Genomic DNA, 17,787 nt, shown 5'->3' on the forward strand with positions numbered 1-17,787 from the left:
CACATTTTAAATTTAATTTATTTTTTCTCCAGAACACAGTTTCAAAGAACAATGTGATTTTTCACTCATGGTTAATGATTATAAGTGACTGGAATTAGATAATCAATGCAAAATCATTCAAACATTCAATGAGTTCTTGTTAACGGCAGCAACAGAAAAGACTGTAGGTTAATTTCTCAATTTTTTTCACTCTGATATCTTCACAACTTGCTTGCCGATGTTCCCGCCTTTCATCATGGAGCAAAATGCATCTGCAAGAAAATGAGAAGAATGATTCAACCTCTGCAAAGCTAAGAAATAACAGAGTCATATCGTGGAGGAAAAATGCATAAGTTAAAACGCACGTACCTCCCATATTTTCAATACCATTTGCGACAGTTTCCAGCGCCTGCAGGGTGAAAGTAGAAACACAATTAAGTGATGCAAAAAGACGGAGAAGAGACATCCTGCAAAACACAGTCAACTGCACATCGTCATCATTTCCTCCTCACCTTAATGTCACCTGATTTAACCCCCTGGCTGAGTTCATAAAGGGTCTCTTCTACTCTGTCCATGTAATTAAGCGAAAAGAATTGCTCCCGGGTGATGTTCTTCTTTTTCAGGGTTTCCTGCGTCTCCTCGCTCAGGGGCGGAGGATTCGGCACGTCCTTGTTGTACTGTGAGATCTGCCCACAAACGATCACATAACTGTCCTTGTTCATCTGGAAGAGAGAAGGAGGTCAAAGTGTGAGTTAAGACACAAAACACTCACTGTTATAAATGTAAATCTGCACATTTTCAGAACAATTAGGGAACAAAAAAACTACTAACAACTTAAAATTCACATATTTTCCAGCCTGATGAACCAAAAGACACAACTCAAACAGTACCTGTGCGATTACAGCATCACTGATTTCACCTCCCACGTTGTCAAAGTAAACATCGATCCCATCAGGGCAGCTCTCCTTCAGCTTTGCAATGGCGTCCTCGTGGTTGTAGTTGACGGCTGCAGAAAAGCCCAGGTCATCCACTAAAGCTTTGCACTTCTCATCAGAGCCGCAAATCCCAACGACCTTCACACAGCCCTCCAGCCTGCCGATCTGGAAACACAGAAACAGAGCGACATGACACAATCAGGCTTCTTTCTCTTTGTAATCTGAACTCTGTTTACGAGTCTGTGGTTGGTTAGATTAGATCTGCCGCCCTGAGTGCGGTTTGTGAAATAAAAGTTATAGTTCCCATCAACCATCCTGCCTTTATCTTTCTTGCATTCACACCCACATGAAATTACAAAAATTCAAACTCAATTCAAGAAAACTCAGTTCACGAGAGAGTAAACATGTAGAAACCCTACAACTTTAACCCTTTGAAACTTGAGCAAACTGGCCTGATTTCTTTCAAAAAGCTTGTCTTACTCCTATAAAGAGGTGGCGGTGCGCCCTGAAGCTCATTGTCTTATAATCTGCCCATGTGGCATAAACTTCTTCTTTTAAATAAGTCTATACATACTTTTTTTAAAGAAAATCCTGCATAGTATCAGTTTAAGAATACTGTTTTCATATATTTTGTCAGTATCTTATACAGCTACGGCTGTTTGTGAGACATCAAAGCTTTAGTTACCTGTCCAGCCATGGAGCCGCAGGCCCCGGCCGCGGCGCTCACCACCATCGTCTGATTGGCTCCTTTGGTCACGTGACCCTTCTCCCTGATGCCCAACAGTGCAGTGAGGCCTGTGAGACCAACTGCACCCAGATAGTAGGACAAGTGTCCATCAACCAACTCTGGCTCCACCTGAAACAGACAGAAGGGAAAATCACATTTGGTGTTGATAAAAGCATTTGCAGCAGTCAGAAAATGTTTTCTGCATGCTTTTTAAACCATAAAACTTCAAATAAAAGCCTAGTTCCTTTTATAAGGTGGGTGATTTTGACAGATAAAGGCCTGTCTCAGTTAGAGGCAGGTCATAAAACTGAGTCGTTGGCAACCCACTGGAGTTAAACTTATCACGCATAAAGTTTATGTATATATTTAAATTTTTGCCAATATGAGCATGCTTCAGGTACTTTTCGCCGATTTCTTGCTGACCTCTGGGTCGTTTCTTCTTTTGTTGCTCATTACTTTCTTCCTATGTTTTTGAATGAAATAAAGCCGATTTTCCCAGGTTTCAAAAGGTCAAATAAATGAATTTTATTCTTTTTCCTTCCCATTTCCATTCAAGTTTTGCATGAAAGGAATCATAAAGCCTGTCCCATGTGGACACCTGTCCCAAATATAAGCCTGTTGAGTTCTGTGACTTAAGTAAATAACAGCTCGGGCTGTTAATTAAAGTTTTATGGTATGGATTATGTTGATACAGTAATTTGACTCACCTTCTGTAAGTCTCCTTCTTTCATAACAGCATGGGTCTGCCACGGCCAGACGAATGAAGTGACAAAATCTCCCTTACTGCAAGAGCTGCAGCGGCTGGACTCGATCACACCGAGACCGCCACCGTCCACACGCTCAGACAGCTGCCAGGGTGTCTCATACTCCACACCGGTGTCTTCATTCATTCTGCACCGCTGAGAAACAAAAACAGAGTTTAGTGATCCAGAAAGGAGGCTTTGCGTGTGGTTTTATGCTTGACTTTAATTCACATATGAACTAGCTGTGACATAACAGTAACATGAAGAATCTGGTTTCTTTACTGAAATTATTTTGTTTTGTTAAATCTATTTATAGCAGAAAGTCTGAAATCTTAATATGCATGAGCAGATATTATAACTTAAAATGCATTTCCATTCTGGCTGTGTCAGTACCATGTAAGGGTCGACTGAGAGCCAAAGCGTCCGAACAAGCACCTCCCCATCGCTCAGGTCAGTGGCCAGAGTTGACTCCTCCACACGGAAATTTTCAGGGACTGGCTCCCCATTTTTACCTTTATGTTTATTAAGAAACAGAAATACTTTAGTAATTAATGTGATTCATACAGTTGCTGCCAAGCATAGAGAATAATAGAATTGAAAAAAAAAAGTTTTTGAAGTAAAAATAAATACACAAATAAATTATAATAAAAATAAAATAAAACAAAAAATGTGCATTAGTAAAAATAAAAAAATAAAAATGTGTATCAGTAAAAATATAAAATAAAAATGTGTACTATGCTTAAATTTCACGCCATATGTTAAAATTTAAAGCTGTAAAATACGTATAATATGCTAAAGTGTAAACGTGTATAATTACAGAATTACGAAATATGTGCCTTATGCTACATTACAATACAAAAACTATAATGTTATGGTTTAGATTTTTTTTTAAAAAGCGCATTATGCTACAGTGTACAACACAATATACACATAGTAGATTGAGAATATACAACACAGAATAAGAGTGTATATACAGAATAATTTAGGATACTTAAGAATATTGCTCAGTTGAATAATTGCACACAGTATTGCAGCAATTATTGCAGTAAAATTATTGCACAGTTAGACAGTGTTACAAATAATTATTGTCACTAAAATCCCTATTTCACAGTAGAAGAGAATAAACAGAGAACGTAGATGTGGAATAATAAGTGGAATAAATAAGTAATTTAAGTAAACCACACCAGAAAAAAAAAAGTCAACATCTGTTATACAAAGTTTCCTACCTGGGCGGGAGTTGAGGACGACTCTCTTCACCTGCATCCTTGAAAAAATGACGTTAGCCTGGAGATCTTGGCAGAGTTACAGCTGAATTAATACCTGATACCAGAGTTCACACCTGACACCTGAGTTCACACCTGACACCAGAGTTCACACCTGACACCAGAGTTCACACCTGACACCTGAGCTCACACCTGACACCTGGCAACCAGAGTCGGGCTTTTATACGCGTGCAACCTGAGAAAATGGCAAACAAAATACAAAACCTGCTCTAAATCAAATATGTGTTTGTAACGGAAAGGTTTCGTGTGTTGTTTGTTGGCTAACAGAAAGTCAACGGCTGAAAAAATGTAACAAATAGTTTATTTACTGTAAACATGGGGCCGTTGATCACTCTGTTGTGTTATGTAAACGCATTGAATTTTAAGATAATACATTTTTACTTTGAGAAAGTTTATCATGTTGCTTTAATAAGTGAGCCTAATTCATTTGAGATACTAAGTCATTATTCTGAATTATTTTGAGAAAGCTTGTTCTTATTTTGAGATTCAAAGGGACTGTTCATTATTTATGTGGAGGAAGGGGGTGGTGCAAAATAGGGGAGGCATGTTCAATGATTTTTTTAAGCTCTGAAATTGGATTTATGGGTTTTTTCAACTTTTCAACTGTTTCAACTTTCTAAGAGACTTACATTTGGTGTAAAAAAAGGAAAACAAACAAACAGACAAACAAACAAACAAAAACAAATAAACAACCAACTATGTTTAAGGCCTATTTATGGTAGAGGGAGGGTCACACATTTCCCACAGTCACTCAAAGAGGCTCGAGTAAATATAATAAATATTTAATATGTTATTATTAAGAGAGTATGTCATTATTTTTGAGATCACCTACCTAGCTGTTATTTTGAGGTACCAATTCATTATTTCGACAGTACTCATCATTTTTGAGATACTTTGTCTTTTTTTTTTCTTTCTTTTTTTTGAGGTAGACCTACTGAGATACTTTTTGATTTGTTGCAGGTGCCTCAGGGGTTAACAGCCCAACGGTATCTCTGAAAAGACCACCTATCAGCCAAGATAGTTATCCCCCACTACACCGGAACAATGGGGAAATAATGTCTTATATCGTATAAATACCTCAGGATAAAAGATGCAAAATGCAGGATGCAAACTGTCATTATAAATAAATGTAAACATAAACAAAAACGAGGGAATTAAAGAAACAGAATGAAGATATAAAAAGGAAATAAAATAAAGAAGTACCCCTTGTATGGACAGTTTGTGTGTACATCATAATAAAGAAACAACTCGTAAAATTGGATAAAAGATGCAAAATGTAAAACAAATGTGTCTATATTATAATTACGAAACATCTATTTAAATAAATAAATGCCCGATTTCTAGATAATATAATAAGCTGGTACATTCATTTGGCAGATGTAATATTACGCATGTGCAAAGTGTAACGGCTGCCTGCCGAAAAGGGATATAAATAAATAAATAAAACATTTACAGATATATCGATAGTAGGTGTCACAAAGGGCTGTCAGTAGCTAATTGTGCGATCGCATATGTTTTAAATAGTTACAGAATCATATATGAGATGCTAAGTGACAAACTTTAAGAGCTAAATAAGATCGGTTTAGCTGCCAAACGGAATTCAAGCGAAGACGGAAGTTATCAGCAGGGAGTTCTCTCGCTTTACGCTGAAGGACACTTTCCCATATTGACTTTCTGCTAACGTTAGCTTACAAACATCTCAAAGAACCTGTCCGGTATAAACACATATTTGATCTAGAACCGGGCTTGTAGTTTGTTTGCCATATTCTTGTGTTACACACTTTTTTAACACTGTGACTTTAGCCTGACGGTCGTTGCCAGGTCTGTTTTTTAATTCAAGTACCTCTTAGCGTAGATTTCAAGGCTAACTTCACTTTTCGAGGATGCAGGTGCAGAGAGTCGTCCTCAACTCACGACCAGGTTGGAAACTTTTCATAACAGAAAACTTATTTTCGTGTGTCCTAGGCTGCAACAGTATTGTCACCGCGTGGCTAACGTTATTTATACGCAGGCAATAACGGGGTGCCAGTTCCTGAAAATTTCCGTCTGGAGGAGACAAGTTTGACATCTGACCTGCAGGATGGGGAGGTTCTTGTTAGGACACTTTGGCTCTCAGTCGATCCATACATGGTATTGATATAGTCAGAATGGACATACAGTTTAACTTAAAGTGTCTGCTCATGCGTAATATTTTTCAGACTGTCCAGGATAAATGTTATAAAAAGTAGCCCATATGTTAACTATAAGATTCAAGCATAAAGCCACATGCAAAGCCTCCCTATCTCATCACTCCCTCTTTCTGTTTTCTTTGTTTGTTTCTCAGCGGTGCAGAATGAATGAAGACACTGGTGTTGATTATGCAGCCCCCTGGCAGCTGTCTGAGTGTGTGGACGGTGGAGGTGTTGGTGTGGTCGAGTCGAGCCGCTGCAGCTCTTTCAGTGAGGGAAACGTTGTCACTTCCTTTAACTGGCCCTGGCAGACCCATGCTGTTATGAAAGGAATTGCCTTACAGAAGGTTGTCATATTACTGTGTGTCAACATATGATATAGTCCATAGTTCATATTTCCTCTTGCAAAAAGGACGCTGCCTGCATGTGTACACGAAAGCAGTGATACTCAAATTACGGCCCAAGGGTCAAATTTGGCCATCAAGAGGGTGACAGGTGGCCCCTCAACAATTTTCTGTTTCACAATATAAATAAAGTGATTCACATTGGGAATTGTTTTTGAGCTTTTATGATACATAAGGTTCCATCGTGCATAAAACAGCAGCAAATTACAGCTTGCTTATAAAAAAGTACCAGTGGAGGCAGAGGTCCTCGCTGAACCCCTAATGTCCTAAAATCCTTTAAATGTCCTAAAATCTGTGGAATGTCCTAAAATTTGAGAAATTTACTACAATGCCAGAACCATCCTAAAATCAGAGAAACGTCACTGAATCAGAAAAATGTCCTAAAATTTGAGGAACGTTCAAAAATCCAAGATAAGTCCTAAAATCAGACAAACGTCCTAAAGTCATGTGCATGTGAAGAGCAGGCCTGCTTCAAACCAGCTCACACCAAATGTGATTTTCTCTTCTGTCTGTTTCAGGTGGATCCAGGGTTGGTTGATGGACACGTGTCCTACTATTTGGGTGCAGTTGGTCTAACAGGCCTCACTGCACTGTTGGGCATCAGGGAGAAGGGTCACGTGACCAAAGGAGCCAATCAGACCATGGTGGTGAGCGGCGCAGCCGGAGCCTGTGGCTCCATGGCTGGACAGGTAACTACAGCAAATTGCAGATCTGAGTCCAATCAGGCTTTGTTTTTTCACACACAACTGTTGCAAAATGCAAAAACAGCGCTCTTATACTATGCAGAATTTTCTTTAAAAAAAAAAAAACCAAAACAATCAACTTGTACATAAGTAATCCCTCTCGAGCATCACTTGTGACCCATGAGAAGTATATGACACATACTACGCGGCGTATGAGACAGTGGGCCCCTGGGCACAGATATGCAAAAGGCCCGACCACCACATAATTGCAACATGCACAGACTTTGTGGTTGTTTTGCTTCTTTTTTGTTGTTATTTTGCATCTCTTTGTAGTTGTTAGGTATCTGTGTCATGCATGTGTACAAAAAGTACCAGATACCTTCCATAGTATTCCTTCAAAGTTGTACATGCTCATATACTGACTTTCCTTGGATTGAGTTAAAAGACTTTTTGGATACTTTTTACGTGTAATAAAAAGGATTTAAGCACAATGGTTGGTGGGCACTATCTTTCAAAACCAACACTAGCAGATCTAATCTAACCAGCCACAGGCTCTAACATAAACAGAGTTCAGATTACAAAGAGAAAGAAGCCTGATTGTGTCATGTCGTTCTGTTTCTGTGTTTCCAGATCGGCAGGCTGGAGGGCTGTGTGAGGGTTGTTGGGATTTGCGGCTCTGATGAGAAGTGCAGAGCTTTAGTGGATGACCTGGGCTTTTCTGCAGCCGTCAACTACCGCCAAGAAGACGTTTCTTCAAAGCTGAAGGAGAGCTGCCCTGATGGGATCGATGTTTACTTTGACAACGTGGGAGGTGAAATCAGTGATGCTGTAATCGCACAGGTACTGTTTGAGTTGTGTCTTTTGGTTCATCAGGCTGGAAAATATGTGAATTTTAAGTTGTTAGTAGTTTTTCTGTTCCCTAATTGTTCTGAAAATGTGCAGATTTAGAGCTGGTGTTCATCTATAACAGTGAGTGTTTTGTGTCTTAACTTACACTTTGACCTCCTTCTCTCCTCCAGATGAACAAGGACAGTAATGTGATCCTGTGTGGGCAGATGTCACAGTACAACAAGGACGTGCCGTATCCTCCGCCCCTGAGCGAGGAGACACAGGAAACCCTGAAAAAGAAGAACATCACCCGGGAGCGATTCACAGTGCTTAACTACATGGACAAAGTCGACACCATTCTCTATGAACTCAGCCAGGGGGTTAAATCAGGTCAAATTAAGGTGAGGAGGAAATGGTGATGATGTGTGGTTGACTGTGTTTGTTTGCAGAACGCCTCTTTTCCGTCTGTCTCTTTGCATCATTTATTTGTGATTTGCTTTCACTGCAGGTGTTGGAAACAATAGTGAATGGCATTGAAAATATGGGCGGTATGTGCGTTTTAACTTATGCATTTTTCCTCCACGATATGACTCTTTTATTTCTTAGCTTTGCAGAGGTTGAATCATTCTTCTCATTTTCTTGCAGATGCATTTTGCTCCATGATGAAAGGCGGGAACATCGGCAAGCAAGTTGTGAAGATATCAGAGTGAAGAGAATCACTGAAGCTGCTCTCACTGCACAGATGCCTTTGGAAATTAACCTACAGTCTTTTCTGTCAGTGCCATTAACACAGACTTAATGAACTCTAGGAAAATAATGCATTGATTAACTGAATTATAAACCATGAGTGAAAATCCCACAATGAGCATCATGCAGCAATGTTCTCTTACATTTCTCTCCAGATGCACCAAACGTTCTTAACCATCCAAATCTGCTCTCACCCAGGTGTACTCAATGAATAATCCCACTTAATCACCAGTCATCTATTAGCACAGGTAACGCTCCCTAAACACTGTATAACGGCAGGTGTCGTGTGCAAAGACTCTGGCACATGCCCGAGAACTGGAAAAAATGCCACAAAAAAAGGCTGTAAGAAGAACTTCTGCAGGATTGAAGTCATGTAGTTTACTGCAAATTTGAACAACGTGATTTTTGAGTGTCAGTACTGGTGTTGCAGGAAAATCAAAAAACAAGTGTTGGCAAAACATTTGTGATGCTGTAAATGCCAATTGACCACCACACTGTGAAAATACTGTAAATAATACTTGTTACTATTTGCATTGAAAATGTCACTTAAATAAAAGTATGTAAGCACAATCGAGGAAAACTTAAAAGTATTTAATGCAGAAAATTTAAATCAATTTAATAAATCAAAAATCATTAAAATTATGTCCTATTTTAGAAACTGTGAAGCTATAATCTTGATTGGTATCAATGGATTGATAGTGTTTCTTTTGTCCACAAATTTAATAATCCAGTCATAATAACTATGTTAAAACATAATCTAGATTTTATTTGGTGTTTTTTAATGTTCCTCAGATAAAGAGGCTGTTTCATTGTGTTTGACCAACATTTTGTGGATGTAAGAAGTTTTTTTTTCTCTTATCTTGGTAAGAGTGCTCTCAACCTCTCGTAAATTTTCTCTTACCAAAGAGAAGAGCGAAAATAAGAAAACACTGGTACCATACAGAAGCGCAAATGCATTCACTTCAGAAAAAATGGAACTGTTTTTTTTAATTAACAAGATAATTATCTCAGCATTCTGAGAAAAGTTTAATGTAAAAAAAATCTATTTTTCTCCATTAACAAAATTAATGTGTCAGAATTCTGCGAATAGTTTCAATGGGAAATAAAAATTTGCCATTTTCCTCAAAGAACTGGATTATTGTCTTGTCAATTCAGGAATTTGAGCTTTTTTTTTCATTGACTATTTTTTAAAAATTCTGAGATAATAATTGTTATATTAAAAAATAAGAGCAGGATTTTTGTCCGAAAAAGTTTTGTCAGAACTAATTCAGAAAAATTTGTCGATTTTTTTTCCCCATGAAATTCTGAGACAATAATCTTGTTAATTTCCAAAAAATTAGCAGATTTGTTTTTCATTAATTTCAAAATTCTGAGATAATCTTGTTAACTGAAGGATAGAAGTTTTTTTTCCCCATAAAAATAAAAAAATATTTTCTCATAATTCTGAGATACTCTTGTAAACAAAAAAAAATTTTTTTCCATGAAAGCTGTTCTCATATTCCTAAAATAATTCAGAAAAATAAGAGCTAATTTTTGTTTTTCTGTGAAAACTTTTTTCACGTTTCTGATAATTTTCTTCACTCACTTTTTTTATGGCATCTTTTCTCAGACCTCTAAGATAAAACATTTTTAAATTCACAAAAACGGCAATTTGTCCTTGTTGAATCCCTTCTTTTTTTAACATCATGTGACATTGATGCAAACACAAATAAAAAATATGATTTACTGTAATGAACATTTTATTCCACAGCACTATAAACCATTAATAAAATAAAATTGTGGTTGGCTCTAATTTCAGTTGTCACGAGAAAAATATGTGGCAGGTGTAAAATCATCTTTTCATTCACATACTTCAGTGTTTAACGTAGGAGGGGATGCAGAATAAGTCAATAAGTGAACACCAGTACATCACTTACAGTATGTTCCCTCTCAGAGACATTGTGGAGTCCACGTCTGTTTTTCTTGTCAACAGTCGAATCAGCGAACAATACAGAACAATCACAACCAGATTCATAGTAAAACATAATCAGTGAGCATTTATAAACCTCCAAAATAGTCTCATCAAGATATGGTTTTGGTGCTTTTTTTCCTGCAAAAACAAAATAATAAAATAAAACAATTCCATGCATATTTTGGAGGGTGGAAGTGAAATGCAACACAATACTGCCTCCATGTGGACAGATTACAGTTTATGAGAGGTACTGAGTGTCATTAGAGAATAACTCTCCAATAACAAAAGTCTATAAATTTTTAATACCAGTGGAATTATACATGTGGTAGTGCTCCCGTACAAAAAGACTTGTCTACGCAGAGAGGAGAGAAACAAAGTTATTAAACCATTGCCAGCAAGAGTGCACACAATTTAATTTTCTCAGTGTCTAGCAGCTGTTCTAATATTAAATTGTCTTATCGCAGCACTGAGAATTTATTCTGCACTCATGTTGAGTATGGTTTCAAAAAAGGATGTAACTCTGATAGCACATTGCTTCTATTAAAAGACTTGATAAATGTGGTCTTCACCCTATTTGTCTTTTTCTTTTAGATCAGTTTGTTCTTGTTGAATCCAGGCGACCTCTGTTACTGACTAGAAATGATTACATTAGAGTGCAACAGACAGAGTTTATATGGAAGTCCATTTATGCCAAAGAAAGCTCCTGTAAGTCATTATATTGAGAAACGTCTAAAAAAAAAAAAAAAAAAAAAAACACCCAAAAACTACTTTATATTTTTCTTTAAAAATGAATTAGCGTCTCAAAGATAATGACTTACCTATCTTGAAATGATTTAGTATGAATGTTAAGCTTTTCAAAAAATGAGTTAGCATCTTAACTTAGTTTCTCAAAAGGAGTTAATATCAAACAACACTGAAAAAACATTCTCAAAATGACTCACTTACTATTCTCAAAATAATCACTTCGTAATGTTTTTCATTAAGTCAATATTTTGAGAATGTTTCTCATTAATGTCATCATTTTGAGACATTTAGTCATTAATTTGAGTTACTTTGTCCTCTTGAGATATTAAGTCATTTTTTAGAGAACTTTATTTATAGATTATTGATTATTATTATTTTAAGATACTAACTCATATTTTTTTTTAAAAAATAAATCAGTATATTGAGATACTAAGCCATTCATTTGAGTAAAATTGTCATTATTATTGTCATTATTATTATAGGTGTTGCCATACCTTGCCATTATTTTGAGAAAGCTTTACATTTTATGACACTAAGTCATTAATGTAAGAAAGCTTCTCAATATTTAAAGAAACTAAGTCATGATGATTTGAGTTTCTCATTTTTTGAGAAAGTTTCTCATTATTTGAAAGTTTCTCATGTTGCAGTACTATCATGTTTTTGAGATACTAACTACTTCCATAAGTTAATCACTAATTCATTTTTTTGAAAAAAATTCTATTACTTTGAGAAGGCTTCGTTGAGATACTAACTCATAAGTCATTTCAAGAAAGCCTCATTTTTTCATTACTAAGTCATTTTGAAACACTTGGTCATTATTTTGAGAAAGCTTCAGATTAGTTTTAAATAAAAAGTAAATATGAGAACGTTTGTTATAAGAAATATTTTTACAGTGATTTTTTTTTTTTTAATTTCATCGCATTGGCATAAATGGGCTTCCATACAATTTGTTTTTTTTCTTTTGGATCAGTTTGTTCTTGCTGAATCCAGGCACCGGCTATTACTGACTATAAAGGATTGAATTAGAGTGCAACAGACACAGTTTACTGCTCTCACACCTTCACAAAAAAAGGTATTTGGAACAATACAGACAAACATCGTTTTCACGCACAAAAGCTGTCAAATTAACTTCCAACGCAGGGAATGCCCCATTTCCAGTGCAGATATATAACATAAAGGGAAAAAAATAAATCACTCAGTACAATCAGAAAGAATAATTTAAAAAAAACAGCATAGTACTTGTTCATCTCATTTCACATCTTTAACACATTCATTTTGTTTAGTTTTTTTAGCCACCACACATCTCGATTGTTTAACATGGTTTCTTAGTTCACTGAGCTACTATGGAGTATAAAACATTGTCCTGAAATACTACTGCCTATTGTTCAAGTGCTCACATTCCTGAGAAACAAACAGCTGCTTTCTGTATTCACGTTGAAGGAGCACGAAGAGTCAGGCCGGCCTGTTTTTGTGTTTTGGTGAAAACCGGCATTGAAGTTTTTGATATGACTATTCAATGCCAATATTGAGACGTATTTAAGTGGCAGTTGTGTGCAATGGAATTCATTTTATTTAAAAACACTTTCAATCGTTAACTACTTGTACACAGCTTAACTACAGTATCTGATTGATTTGTAATTTCCTTTCTGTGATTTCCAGCAGAATAAACATTTGAAAATATGATCGTCTAGGTTGCATTACCTGCGTTTCGTCAGTAACGACCACTTTCTGTCAGCCATGGGGTGTTAGGAAAGCTCATATTAAACAAAACAAGGCTTTCTTACCCACATAATTTGTGTCGGAGGGTAAACACGAGGAGCGGTTTGGCACGTCCAGCCTTCATTAGTGAATGAAAATGATTTTCAGAGGGAAGAATAAAAGGTGAAATCTTTCTTATTCATCCTTTGGCAGTGGTGAAGTGGCATTCGGCCAAGGCAACACTTCCAAAAAGTGCTAAAGCTCAAGTAGATGAGTCAGCTTAAACCACACCAGAATATACTGTTAAAGGGCTAGTTGGGATTTTTTTTAAGTGGGGTCATTTGAGGTACTTATCCATAGTCAGTACAGTAGATGGTGGTCAGCAGGCCTCAAGTTTGGAGAAACAGGAAAGACTGCGACACAGAATCTAAGTGATTTACTGCTGTGTTCAAGGGCAGCTACACAAGGTATTTTAGACACACACAAAAAGATGAAATTCAGTTCAAATTTTGCTATTTTTAAAGTTTTTCACCCTTTACCTTGCTGTCAGACAGACCTTTTTTTAATCAGGAAAGTGCTCTACTGCTCTCTTCAAAGCCAGACTCCATTGACAAAGACAGTAATTATACCTCTCACAACACACGAGTTGCTGATCTACCACTGCCTCGTCAGTTAGTATTTTTGTATTATTGTGTGACTTTGCTGAATCCGATCACACTAAAACAACAAAGCAGCACAACAAACACAAACTAACCAATAAAGCATTGGTAGACCAGCTACTCCCATGTTTGGTGAGGTAAAATTACAGCTTTTGTCGATGCAGTCTGGTAACTTTGAAGATATAACAATATTCAGGATTCCCACACATTCTTATGGCCAAAAAAGGCAAATCTTTATCATTTCTTTTGTTCGTGTCACACTTACCCAGCATTTTTCAAACATACCTGATATTCAAATATTATTTCAGCTCGCTGGCATACAGGAACAGAGAGACAAACCCAGAGAGAAAATGAAGGAAAAAAAACAACCTAGAGTTTGCAAAAGCATGCACATCCAGACGACAAATACTAAGTGCTGGACAAGAGAAGACAGAACTGAGTCTGGACACTACACTATGCTTCCATAAATATTTAATTAAATCACCACCGAGATCAGCTGTAAATTAATTTTTCTTCTCGTTTTTTCTTTAAAAAAATACTAGATTATATTATTAGTTATCAGAGCAGTGCTGCATCGACGGATACAGAAAATTAACTTACTGTTTTGTTACTTTACGTGGAAGGTTATCTACTGGAGATTACTGTGACAATTTCACATTCACAATAAATTTCATGACTTTTTCAAAACATTCAATGGTTTTTACCAATTCCATGAATTTTCCACAGGTCTTGTAAATGTGAATGTGAAATTCCATGACTTTTCCAGGTTTTTCATGACCGTGGAAACCTTGAATGGAGTCAATGGAGGCCAGTGGCTTTGAGGACAGCGATATAACAGCTTCATTTTCCAACTGTCTGACAGCAAGGTAAAATAACGAAAATATGCTAAACATAGCGCACAATTAAAGTGATATTAATTATGTGGCTGAAATACAAAAATCTTCCGTGGTGGTACTCCTGCCTACTTCTCCAAAATGGGGGTTTGCCAACCGCTGTCTAGTCTGGGTAATATACTGGCTATGGATAAATACCTCATACAACACCACTTAAAAAAAATCCAAACTATCCCTTTAACTGCAGCACACATTGGACGAGGTTTCACATAGCTCAAAATTGGCTATTTCACCCCCAATGTATCCAAGTGGTTTTGTTTTTTTACACTGTACACATTGCTATGAATATGGCCAGAGATGTGCTCACCGGTGCTTTACAATAACATGCATATTAAGTAAACAATACTACTGATAAACAGGATAGTGAGAGATGTACTGTGAAGTGGCTTCTGGAAGGAGGAGAGAAAGAAAGGAGGAGAGAGGGGCCGCTGCTGCTGTGTGGGGAAAATTGAGGCTTTCGGGGTGGATAGAGACAGCAAAATATATCTGTGAGTCAGGCTCGAGGGAAATCGTGGTGGCACAGTGCAATTACTGTCAAGAGGGAGACACGCTCTTGCTGTTGTTGCGTACGAGAGGGGCGGGGCCTGTCCAGGCGCGGTACACCAAAAGCAGACTAAGCCCGAGCGCCCATGTGCGGACCGGAGACAGGAAAAAGGCCATGGGGCCATACGTCTCCAGCAGAAAGTAGCAGGAGTGGGCCTGCCAGGTGAGCAGCAGCAGCATGAAGAAGTGAACCACCAGAGTCCGCCAGCGGCAGCCCGGCCGCAGGAAGTGGGATCGGAAGGTGTTGCCACGGCAACGGTGATGGAGGCTCCAGCAGAGATAGCAGGTGAGCGGCATGTTGAAAAATAAAAGCTGGCAGAGAGGAAATGAGTCCTGTTAGACGTGATTAGTCCTTCAGTATCTCAGTGAGTAGTTTCAAGAAAAAATAGAGCCAACTAAAAAGATGAATGGATGGTTGAAGTGGGTACAGAATCGGTTAAGCGCAAATTTTATGAATTGATGCGCAAGGCAGTCAGCCTGTGATGCCCAAAGATAAATAAAAAATGTACCTGTAGCCTCTCAACACAGGTTAGAGTGAACATGACATCTGAGCAGCTCAAACAAACGGATCTTTTCTTGACAGATTAATTTGAAGGATTTTTATAGCCTGAAGAGTTCAAGTATTTAGTGTTTTACTTGGGAAAAAGACCTAAAAAGGGAAAAATAATTAAGAATCAATTATCTTGTGACCTGCTTTTTAATTTTGAGACCTGTTGGAGTCTCTTGAGGGTTCACTAGTATGTCAGTGGAACATATTAAGCAAAAAAATGTCAATTAATGTGACAATATGCAAAAAAACCTGCACTAACTTCTGTTTTGGCTACTTAGTGGCAGCAGGAACAAGCTAAAAACACAACACCGACATATTACCATCTTTGAAAGGTATACTATGCAGGATTGTTGGTTACTGTTTGTAAACACGCTCACCAGCAAAAGTGAACGTAACAACCAACCCCTGATCCACTGACATTTCGACTTGCTATGTTTGCATTTTTTTGGCGCTTTGACTCTTGGATGCCTGCTGATTACGGCTTTTAACCACCAACTGCTACATTTTTATGAAGCCAGACCTCACCTGAGCGCTGCGGGCATATACGCCATAAATGTCCCCAACAAAGAAGGTAAGAAAATCTTCAGATAAATACACCGACACACACTTCTAGAGGGTCATAAGTGCTGATAAAGAGGGATTAGTCTTGTGTGAGTGTATACATTGTTTTTTAGGAAAATCCTACATTTTATATCTTAAAGCTGATATGGACAGTTAGTTAGCAAACAGTTTTGTAATTACAGAGATATGGAGCAACATCAACACACATTTGGGTTTCTGGCCAACTGATGATGGTCTCCACTGGCTCCTGAGGGAAATATCTGCCTTTTTAGCTACAAAATGCTCCACTATGTTCACCAGCTAGTTGCTCACTTTTTCAGTCTGCCATTCTGTGCTGGGCAGAAAGAATACAGCTGATTTTACATCTTTTAGGATGAAAATAGAATAACAACACTATGAGAGCAGAGAGGGTGAAGCAAAACAGTGATGTTGCGGGTCTGAAAACTAAAAGGATGTGCTTTTTGCTAATAAAAGCATTGCTTGTAAGTGTTAGGCATTGCGCATATATGTATATATCATGCACACATGCATGACTTGCATGCATAACTGAGATGTAGATGTGTTGCATAAAACTGGTTTTCTTACTTGAACGACTCCAACAACGTAAGTGAGACTGCCCTCCAGGAAGTGTCCATCGATGAACACCCCGAAGGCGAAGCAGGCACCACTATGGCCATCTATCAACTCTCCTATGAACCACGGGCCTGAGAGAAAAGACGTGGAAACAAGAGAGGGGTTATTGACACAGGAACAGATGCAGGATTACAAGAAGATCTTGTAAACAAACCAGGATTTTTACTTTATTTTTTATACTGCTAATGTGACAACCACAAAAAACTACATTATGCAGTAGAGTTAGGTCTTTAATTCAGAAATATTGTGTAGATTTGCCATAACGATACTATTTTTGTGATGAGACCAAGCAGCTGACCCACCTAAGGCTGTACACAGGTTGAACAGCAGCAGAGAGTAGTAGAAGGAGTCTGTTGTGCTGACCATATGGAGCGACATACACGCTTGAGAGGTCAATCCTGCGGATGATAGACAAAGCAATGTATGAATATAAGAAGAAAGGCAAGGCTGCTCTATTTGTATAACACATTTCATACAACCAGGCAATTCAAAGTGCTTTACAGAGCAATGAATGATGAACGTAATAAAGGATACCGATTTTATCAATCAGAGAGTAAAGATATAGGATATCAAAGGTAAAATTATTGCTACGTAATTTGAAAAAAATAAAATAAAAATCACAATTAAAAATAGCAGAAGTGCAGACAAGAGCTGCAAAGATAAAAAGATTATTTAAAATGTTATAAAATGAAATTTAGGAATAAGTTTTCTGTCATTACGGGGTGGAGTAGACCAGCCCCTGATCTCCTGAGGGCCCTCGAAATTTCATATATCACAAGCATGTCAGAGATGTATTTTGGCACTAAGCCACAGAGTGATTGATAGACAAGCAGCAAGATTTTAACATCAATTCTCTGAGTGCCAGGGTAGCCAGTGTAAGGATTATAGAGCTGGAGTACTAAGAATAATTATTATTACACCAGAGGGGTTAGTTTAGTGTTTTCCAACATGAACTCTATTTTCCGTCATTTTTGTGTCTAAGTGACTAATTGGAATATAATTTTCAAAATTAGTCCAGTCTTGAGTGAGAGTGCTGCAGCCATCAGCGACAAAAAGGC

At 37.6% G+C, this 17,787-nt stretch overlaps 3 protein-coding genes across 6 annotated transcripts in view; 1 reads left to right on the forward strand and 2 right to left on the reverse strand.

Annotated features, from left to right (window-relative positions):
* LOC121953938 (prostaglandin reductase 2-like) lies at positions 1–8,041 on the reverse strand. 2 transcript variants are annotated; one of them, XM_042501222.2, is made up of 8 exons: positions 7,917–8,041; positions 2,778–2,896; positions 2,349–2,540; positions 1,600–1,770; positions 870–1,079; positions 492–701; positions 349–388; positions 1–251 (listed from the first exon to the last, which is right to left on the reverse strand). In XM_042501222.2, exons 2-8 carry the CDS (start codon positions 2,778–2,780, stop codon positions 187–189), a joined length of 891 nt encoding a protein of 296 aa, XP_042357156.1. In that variant the 5' UTR covers positions 2,781–2,896; positions 7,917–8,041; the 3' UTR covers positions 1–186. The 2 variants fall into 2 exon arrangements, with proteins under 2 accessions (XP_042357156.1, XP_042357155.1); XM_042501221.2 differs by lacking the exon at positions 7,917–8,041 and adding an exon at positions 3,611–5,238.
* Positions 5,320–10,289, forward strand: LOC121953937 (prostaglandin reductase 2-like). Of its 2 annotated transcripts, XM_042501220.2 has the most exons (8): positions 5,320–5,587; positions 5,679–5,797; positions 5,991–6,182; positions 6,758–6,928; positions 7,553–7,762; positions 7,942–8,151; positions 8,259–8,298; positions 8,396–10,289. In XM_042501220.2, the coding sequence occupies exons 1-8, from the start codon at positions 5,551–5,553 to the stop codon at positions 8,458–8,460; spliced, it is 1,044 nt and encodes a 347-aa protein (XP_042357154.2). In that variant the 5' UTR covers positions 5,320–5,550; the 3' UTR covers positions 8,461–10,289. The 2 variants fall into 2 exon arrangements, with proteins under 2 accessions (XP_042357154.2, XP_087943435.1); XM_088087309.1 differs by lacking the exon at positions 5,679–5,797 and having other exon boundaries at positions 5,322–5,587.
* tmem62 (transmembrane protein 62) overlaps positions 10,216–17,787 on the reverse strand; it is an 18,563-nt gene continuing 10,991 nt past the window's right edge. For both annotated transcript variants that reach the window (XM_042501028.2, XM_088087308.1), the window contains exons 12-14: positions 17,032–17,127; positions 16,682–16,800; positions 10,216–15,297 (exon numbers count right to left, since the gene is read on the reverse strand). In XM_042501028.2, coding sequence (XP_042356962.2) covers positions 14,977–15,297; positions 16,682–16,800; positions 17,032–17,127 — 536 coding nt within the window. In that variant the 3' untranslated portion in view covers positions 10,216–14,976. The remainder of the gene's footprint in view (positions 15,298–16,681; positions 16,801–17,031; positions 17,128–17,787) is intronic.

This window comes from Plectropomus leopardus, chromosome 14 (assembly GCF_026936395.1).
Source record: "Plectropomus leopardus strain MGB_pleo_1.0 chromosome 14, ASM2693639v1, whole genome shotgun sequence".
Lineage (NCBI taxonomy): Eukaryota > Metazoa > Chordata > Actinopteri > Perciformes > Serranidae > Plectropomus > Plectropomus leopardus.

Coding starts and splice junctions, on each gene's coding strand:
- LOC121953938 (XM_042501221.2), bottom strand. CDS start 3,647: ATGCAGGTGAAGAGAGTCGTCCTCAACTCCCGCCCAG. Junction 702..869: donor GTGATGCTGTAATCGCACAG/GTACTGTTTGAG, acceptor TCTCTCTTCCAG/ATGAACAAGGACAGTTATGT. Junction 252..348: donor TGGTATTGAAAATATGGGAG/GTACGTGCGTTT, acceptor ATTTTCTTGCAG/ATGCATTTTGCTCCATGATG.
- LOC121953937 (XM_042501220.2), top strand. CDS start 5,551: ATGCAGGTGCAGAGAGTCGTCCTCAACTCACGACCAG. Junction 5,588..5,678: donor CGTCCTCAACTCACGACCAG/GTTGGAAACTTT, acceptor ATTTATACGCAG/GCAATAACGGGGTGCCAGTT. Junction 8,299..8,395: donor TGGCATTGAAAATATGGGCG/GTATGTGCGTTT, acceptor ATTTTCTTGCAG/ATGCATTTTGCTCCATGATG.